This window comes from Schistosoma mansoni, chromosome 6 (genome assembly GCF_000237925.1).
Source record: "Schistosoma mansoni strain Puerto Rico chromosome 6, complete genome".
Taxonomy (NCBI): Eukaryota; Metazoa; Platyhelminthes; class Trematoda; order Strigeidida; family Schistosomatidae; genus Schistosoma; species Schistosoma mansoni.
The window spans coordinates 19,452,148-19,461,408 of record NC_031500.1 but is presented as its reverse complement, the minus strand read 5'-3'; the positions used below and the strand labels follow the sequence as shown (position 1 = coordinate 19,461,408).

The 9,261-nt window shown below is 36.6% G+C and overlaps 1 protein-coding gene across 1 annotated transcript in view; it reads left to right on the top strand.

Moving 5' to 3' along the window:
• The first annotated feature begins 1,353 nt into the window (after positions 1-1,353).
• Smp_077720 (putative annexin) overlaps positions 1,354-9,261 on the top strand; it is a 29,168-nt gene continuing 21,260 nt past the window's right edge. Inside the window, exons 1-2 of the mRNA XM_018798529.1 lie at positions 1,354-1,397; positions 8,888-8,982. Coding sequence (XP_018653462.1) covers positions 1,396-1,397; positions 8,888-8,982 — 97 coding nt within the window. The 5' untranslated portion in view covers positions 1,354-1,395. The remainder of the gene's footprint in view (positions 1,398-8,887; positions 8,983-9,261) is intronic.

The following is a 9,261-nucleotide window of genomic DNA, read 5'->3' as shown; positions in this document are numbered from 1 at the left end:
TAGGTATGTATGTATGTGGTGAATATGGAATTTTTATGAAAGATTAGAGATTTTAATGGAGTTTTGTTCTCTGAGCTGAATGATTTGATTGTGGTGCTTTCATCGTTCTTCTGAACAACATCATTAGCACAAAATTCATTCTTCTCATATTTGTCTCCATTTCTCAGCATAATCTGTTCTTTGGTCTCCCTCTTTTCCTTTGGCTTTGAGAATTCCAAGCGAAAGTTTGACTTGTGATTCAATTGAGTGATTTCCTCAATAGAAGAAGAGGAATATCAAAGAACTATTATTGAAGGTGATTATTATCGATTCCATTAATGATCAGTAATCTTTGATATGGAATTCTATCAATCAACTAACATACAAAAATTTCAAATTCATTTAGTATTGTTTGTTTGAATCTTCCCATTGATGTGTTAGGACTGCAACTGGTCAGTCTCTAATTAGCATATGTGCATACTGAGCGTATTGCCTCCATATAGCCTTAATTCACAAGCGTTTTAAGCAAAGATGGATAGTGGCTAGCAGTGGAATCCAGGACACGCGTCACTTCGTCCTATTTGGGACTCGTCAACTGGATATACCTGCATCTCAGATTTGATGATCACTCTGAGACTCGAACCCAGTACCTTTCGCTTCAAACGCCATCACGTTATCCACTCTGTCACTGAGTCTTGATAGCCACTTGCTTGTGTAACATCAACTCTAAGATTCAGGTACATCCAGCTGACGAGTCTCAAATAGGATGAAGTGACGCGTGTCCTGGATTCCACTGCTAGTCACCATGCATCTTTGCTTACAATACAAAAATTTTGTTTCAAAAAAACTTTATTTTTCTCAAATTTTTTCATCATTCACATAAAATACACATTCTTTAAGATAATGCACAATCAAAAACAAAAAAAAACAATAAACCGTTTTATTTAAACTTACTTTACAGTATCTGCATTGACTCAGATACACATGTATCCACTCCGTCACTCACATACACCCACACACTCACACACACACATACAAACATATATGCACTATACAATACTATCAATACTTATTTGGCATTGATAAGTAATTGGAATATATACACAATATACACATTCTTTGTAGAACTATTCTAAACATAAATTTGACCAAAGTAAATGTGAATGAACAATACTGTTAAACTATTTAGATTGACTATTTTAGATGGTGTAACCTTTTTTACTGCACACACACACACACTAAAGTGTGCTCTCTTTTGTATTTTTGATCAAGGTCATTCTTTTCTCTCTCTCTCTCTCTATATATATATATATATGTATAGAGAGAGAGATAATAGATTAAAACTAAATCAGTAACTCATAAAAATTAGTATTATATAAATTGATAAATTGGGATTAGTACATTGAATGAATAGGAATGTAAGTAACTAATCATTTATAATAAGTAGTATAATGTTTTATTGTAACTTTGATAGTTTTTTTTAATATTTTTATTGAGATTGAAGATAACACCGTGTATTGTAATTTGACAACACTTTACCAGTCAGTCAGTCACAACGTAGAACTTCGTACGTACGTACGTACATCAGTTCAAGTTGCCATACCACATTAACATAGAGATGAAGTTGTCGATTCAAATCCCATAGTGGTAGAAGTAGTAAGAGTATAAGCAGTAATCGGAAAGATTAGGGTTTGAAGATGTTATTCAAGGAGTATAATACAGTGAAATAAATTTGGAAAGAGAAAAAGGATAGGGACATGAAGAATTCAGAAGATTAGAATTTGGGAGAACACAAAGAGTGGATTCACCTTCGCCATTGCAAACGATTTTGAGCCATGTCATTCAAGGTCTCTAACCATCGATTGCTATCATCTCGCGAATCCCAACCAGGTAGTCTACACCTACCGACATAGCTCAGTCCAATTGTCAGCGAATTCATAGATTTATGCCACGTTTTGGTCTGACCGCCCCTAGCTTTCTTCCAACCTACTCCTACACCATAAAGGATTGCACACTTTACCAGGAACATCTTCTATAACCGAATCGTGCCCACCTAGTTAAAATCAGAAGTCAGAAGCGAAGAGGTTGGAAGATATATTTGATGGGTTATCAATATATGATGCTTCTCACGCTGTTCTGTAATGTGATCTGGTACGGATGCATGACCAAGCGCCTTCAACTGAACGAGTCCACTAAAACTAATATGATCAGCATCCAATGTCGAATACTTACAGAGCTATTGATTTTGGGGATTTATTTACCGCCACATGAACCGATCATTGGTATACTACTATTAAAAACTTGAAAAATATAGAATAACCGTTTTGTCCTTGTATGGGACTCGTCAGCAGTGAGCATCTACGATGCTGTACATGAGATTTGAATATAGGATCTTCAGTTTCACATACAAACACTTAAATTTTAAACCACTGAGCTGAAATCTAACAGTATGAATGTCTAACTTCAATCGGTGTACGATGTTACTCGTTCATTCCCTATTGTTTTGAGTAGGGACCCACCTCAGACCCTATATGGTTGAAGTCCACTGATCACACAGATTCATTGACAGAACAATGCAAACACTTGGTACTACTGTCATTGTTAACGGATTAGAAGGCCTAACCAAAAAGATATCAATCAAAAATAAATAAGCTTAAGGAAAAACTGATGAATCCTAATCTAAAGTTGCAGTATTGTAATTCCATGACTATTAATGCCCTTCATTGCTGTATAGTTTTGTGTTCACTTGATATTGAACACTCTCTTGAAAAAACATCCTATCCCCCCCTGCTTCCAATTCATATATGATTCTTATAACATATTCAGTTTCACATATTATGATCTGATTTTAATAAACATTTATGAGTCAACATGTTTAATGTACATTTGAGTATTTTTTTTTAATAACTTACGCCTCTCACCTCCAATGCAGCATAAGCCGCTGACCAGCATTCTCCAACCCACTCTGTTCTGGGCCTTCTTTTCTAGTTCTATCCGGTTCTTGTTCATTCTTCTCACGTCTGTCTCCATTTCTCGGAGTAATGTATTCATTGTCTTCCTCTTTTCCTTTGGCCTTGAGGATTCCAAGTGAGGGCTTGTCTTGCGACTCAGTTAGGTGCTTTCCTCAATGTGTATCCTATCCACTTGCAGCGCTTCTTCTTGATTTCTTCTTCGACTGAAATCTGGTTTGTTCTTTCCTACAGTAGAATGTTGCTGACGTTTTAGAATATATTTAGATAAAATATACATTAGTTGATCAATGAGTTGTAACCAATGCCTTTATAGTCTAACATACAACCCTCACCTAATTCTGTTGATCAAATATCAATGTGATCAGTTATCTAGTTAACTCGAAACTGTATGTATTATATAAAGATATTAGATGATGTCAGTTTGTTAACACGATACCGCCTTAAGCCAAGGTTTCGAGTTAGATGTTACACTATAGTAAGAAATACCCCTTATTCTAAACAATGTGATTGTCTTCCTCAAAAAAATTTCTATCCCCCCTAAAAATAGGTATTTTCAGGTAGTTTATGTTAAAATGTGAGTGTTTTAAGTCGAACACTGTACTTATCGTGTCAAGTTTACTTAACATACAAATGTAAAAACGTAATGTAGTGTCTATTGTTATATCCCAACGAGAATTATGAATGGTAGCTGTTGGGATCTATTCATGGTCTAATGCTATACATATATTTTTTTTTCATTGTATAATTGCTAAGCAACTAAACTATGCATATTCATATTCCTCTTATTATAAGCTTTATTTTGATCCATACACTACTATTATACCATTTACCGTTGTTGAGTTATACCCAGTCTATTCATTACAGTCTCCAACATTTACAGCCACTATTGGCTAGAACTTGTACACATGTTACTACCTATTTTATGATGTGATGTGGTCTGTTGAACTTGTATACAAACCCAGTATGTTTGAAATACATGATTCATCTCACGGAGCTTGAGATTGATGTTCCGGACTTAACTGTCAGGGTTAGGCAGGAAGGACTCTACATTGCTCGTACGGGTTTTTACACGTGATGGGTCTGGTCGATAAATCATTATTCTCTAATTGGTGTTATCATTACGTTATATATATTAATAGAACACAAGGCGGCAAATTATAACATTTATATAATATAACATTTATATATATCAGTGCTTCCAGGTTTTCCCTGGTGGTCTTGCTCCAACTGACTTACGCTTTCAAATATGAAAATACTAAATCTCCACGAAAAAATCTCTTCTGATAATAATCAAAATCATATGCTCACTAGTAACTGACTTCGAGAGGTGAATCCAGGAGTTCTAGTGAGAAGCAGTTACCAGTAGAGTTCAAACCACGTCTGTTGTCAGATATCAACTCACTGAAGACAATTGGAGAACGGTTACTCAAAATCGTGGATCAGTTGAAGTTAGACATTAACACCATGGATGCCGGCTCAGTGGTCTAGAGGTTAAGTGCTCTGGCGCAAGACTGGTAGGTCCTTGGTCCGAATTTCGCGAGGCGAGGTCAAGGATGTGCACTGCTGAGGAGTCCCACAATAAGACGAGTGCTTCCAGGTTTTCCATGGTGGTCTAGCTTCAATTGACTCACACTTTCAACTATTTATATAATACGTAATAAAGTAATTTACTTGTGTTTAACCTAACATACTTAACTCTCCCATATGTCAGCTTATTCAAATATCAATGAAATAGAAACATTTAACATTGAAATAATGAGTGAAATATTATCATTATGAATGTCCGAAATTCAGGTAACTATTAGTTACATAGAAATATAATTGTGTATTAAACAAACAGAATCAATTCTATTAGACGAATATTATTAGTGATTTTAATAGTTGAGATCATGAGTTAATTGAAGTTAGACCACCATGGAAAACCTGGAAGCACTAGACGACCGTTTCGTCCCATTGTGAGACTCTTCAGCAGTGCGCATCCACGATCGCGCCTCGCGACATACGAACCCAGGACCTATCAGTTTCGCGCGTGATCGCTTAACCTCTAGACCACTGAGTCGGCGGGATCGTGGATGCGCGCGGCTGAGGAGTCCCAGAATAGGAGGAAACGGCCGTGCAGTGCTTCCAGGTTTTCATTAGTGATCTAACATTGATCGTTTCATGATCTCAATCAAAAACTCAACAATCTTCACAACCCTATACTCCTTATACTCTTTAATTCGTCAACTAAAAGAACGAACTTATCGTCCAATCAACAGAATATCTAAATTCACTAATATTTGTTTACTGGGATAATAATCAGTTATCTTTTGTTTAAAAGCCTCTATCTAATTGTATATACTTGTCTGATAGGAGACTAATAAAGTAGATGAATCCTCATAATCGTTTCACTAAATAAGCCACTATTGTTCGATACTGTTTAACGATCATACCATGCCATACCTCGTTAGCACAAAGGGATGAACACCGGATTCATAGAAATAGTTAATTTAGTGGTGGTAGTCTATAAAAGATAGGTTGTATATAAGGATACAGTATAGGAAGGAAGACAGATATGAAGCAATTTTAATCTCAAGGTTTAAGGGAACATGAAGAGTGTATACACCTACGCCATTGTGATCGATTCTGAGCCATGTCACCTAGAGTCTCTAACCATTGGTTACGGTAGTCACGTGGACCCCAACCAAGTAGTCTGTATCTACCAACATGGATCAGACTAGAAGTTAGTGACTTCAAGCACTGATGCCACGTTTTGGTTTGGCCGCCTCTAACTTTCTTCCAACCATCCCCTACACTAGTCAGCATAGCACGTCGTGCTAATCGGTGTTCAGGCATACGTAACACGTGGTCCAACCATCTCAGTCGATGAGGATTCGTGACCTCATCAACTGATTTACCATCATACCCTTATACCCTGCGTCTAACCTCACTATTACTATTACTAAGTTAAGCTTTAGAAAAATGACTATATATAAATACATTTCAGTAGTCTATTGATCTGTTCATCTTTTTATCATGTACCTGTTGATAGTTTTACATTTTTGATGAAATGATAATCATTTTGATATGAAGTAAATCGTTCAAAACAATTCAAATCTAAGATCAATCTTTACATTAAGGATCTTCAGAAAAGTCTCTAATAATCATTTATCATTAACTTCTCAACATTGTGCATCCACGATCATGCATATAGAACTCGAACTCAAGACCTTCAATGTTGCCCGCCAATGCTGAAATTCTAGACTACTGAACCGGCATCCGGTGGTGTTAATATCTAGCTCCAATCAAATCATAATGTTGCACAATCCTTCATCTATTGTCTAAGGATGTAACAGCCGTCCAGTGCTTCTGGATTTTCAATGGTTGTCTAGCATAGATTGACTCATGAATTCAACTGACAGAATACTACAACCTCCCCGAATCGCTATACTCATACTAATGATTTCCTGACTTGTGACAAGCTTCAAGTTAGATTTCCTGGAGTTCTAGTGAGAAGCCGTGACCAGTAGAGTCTAATCCTTTTCGAGTGGAGACAGTTATCCACCTCAGATAATGGATGAACCGTTGTGCCAAATCATAGATTAATTAAAATATAACAATATTGCTAATCTTCTAACACTAAAGATTTCAAACCTACTAGACAGCATTATGTAAATATAAACTTCGTCTAGAAATAAACATAAGGTGATAATTATACAGACATGAAACAGAAATGAAGGTCATATTACGCAACAGCAACAAGTAATAATGTAAATAATCGATAAACTCACTGATGTCGACCAAAACTATTCAACTTTCATCAAGGAATGCGGCCCCTTTTTAAGAGAAATATACAGAATATCGAATATTTTAATAGTTGAGATCATAAGTCAATTGAAACTAGGTCACCATGGAAAACTTGGAAGCACTGGATGATCGTTTCATCCTAATGTGGGACTCCTCCACAAAAACCCTTTGTTACAAGAGTATTAGTTGATATTACAGGTTCTCATAGAGATATATTGCAATCATAATGTGTTAAGCAAATTTTCTGGATTGTTAAATGTTCTCAATTTATTTACAATTAACTGATCACTAGGTGGTGATCAATGTCATGTGTGTCAGGTCCTTCTTGGTGCAGATCAAATTTTATCGATCAAGTTGGAATGTGGTCACCAGTCTAGGTGACTCGACATTGAGTGTGCTAGATTGGGATAAGATGATGATTGGAAGTAGTTAACAGGAAACCTTGGACCTAGGTTTCGTGCTACTTGGCACTCGTCAGCAAGGTGTACCTATAATCTTGAGGGAATCGATGCTCCCTGACGGACTCGATCACGTGTCACCGGTCTTCACAGTCAGAGACGTTACCACTGAGCTATCTGGGCTGCGACTGACCTCCTGTTGTGCTGAGATGTATTTACAATTGATTGATCACCGGGTGATGATCAATGTCATGTATGTTAGGTCCAGGATTTTCTGTTGACTACCTCCAAACACCTTCTTATCTCAATTTATTACTAACTTGGATAACTAAATCATAACGAATTTTATAGAAATTCCATACAGATAATTGAGGCAAAACGATGACAACCATTTGAACAGAATAATATTAATTTACATAATTTTCATTCGGTTCTCATTAGCTACAATGGTGAACGATAACACAAAGTGTCAATCAATCGTCTCAGACTTCATTGTATCTTCGTTTCCACACCAATCATTCCCTGTTCTCATTCTCTTTTCTTCGATCCTCTTGACCTTCTGCTGTCAGGCATTTCGCTTCCAATGGATGATACATACTACTTGTATCTATCGTCATCAGTAGCACACACCTCGCTACTGACTCAATTTGCGAAATTTCGAGATTTCGATTACAATTATAGATAATATGTATTTGATTAAAATATGATATGAACATGCCTTAGAATGGTGAGGAAATTATTCAAATAAAGTTTCAAGAATAAATAAAAAATTTTCAAACAAACTTAATGTAGTTTCATAGTTGATATCATGATTCAATTGGAACTAGACCATCATGGAAAACCTGGAAGCATTGGACAGCCGTTTCATCCTATTGTGGGACTCCTCAGCAGTGCGCCTCGTGGGATTCGAACCCAGGACCTACCAGTCTCGCGCCAGAGCGCTTAACCACTTAATGTAGGAAAACAGGTTACCTAGGAAGTTTAGTTGTGATAGTCAGATGATAAATCTGCCTTAAGAATCCATTCTCGTAGGTAAATGTAGACTACCTAGTTGAATTCCTTATGATTATCGTAACCAATGGTTATGTAGACCATCAACGTTGCTAATCTATGTCGAATGATTGGAGGCCTACTCAAATTAGACGGCAACGGTGTAACGAACAAGCTAACTTCATAGTCACACCTCACGATCAGCACTTTACGTGGCTTGCCCCATCGACCCATCAAGGGACCATGGATGCTCTGAAGACTGTACAACACAAAGGAGGTTATTACAGGAATATATTAGTTAAAGTAGATGCAAGCGAAAGTAGAATCACTGCTGAATGGGCCAGTTCATGGCGTATGACTAACTGATGCACGTTGACTGTCGTTGACTTTGACGGGGATCGATGATCTGTTCGATATTTAGTGACCCAACTGCCGGATGATTTGGCTAGAGTTCAGTGACATTTCACTGGCCCTACAGTTACTAATATTGCTACTACTTTTACTACCTTGTGGTTTGTTTTAACAACTTCATTCTCGTTATGCTAACGGCATGTAACCACTTGAACCAATTCATGTATACTTCTGATTTTATATTACGTTTAACTAACCGACCAATCACCAATGTATGACATTACACTTGGAATTATCCTAGGTAAGTTGCGTCGTTATGGTTATCTTTATAACCAGAGTTGTTACTTATCGTTATTCAAGAATTGGGACTTCCCTAAATAAAGATTAAGTTGAATATTGATTTATTTTTAGGATAAGTCATCAAACTGGACCAAGTATTACATTTCCTGATCGTATTAGCGCTGAAAATGATGCAGAACAATTACATAATGCTTGTAAAGGATTATGTAAGTGTACCTTCATTATTGTATTTGTAAACCACGTTGTTTCTTTCCGATGATGTGCTTATTATTATTGATCAAATAACAATAAACTATCATTGAATAAATTCATTTAGTATTGTTTGTTTGAATCTTCCCATCGATGTGTTAGGACTGCAACTGGTCAGTCTCTAATTGGCATATGTGCATACTGTGCGTATTGCCTCCATATAGCCTTAATTCACAAGCATGGTAAGCAAAGATGAATAGTGGCTAGCAGTGGAATACAGGACACGCGTCACTTCG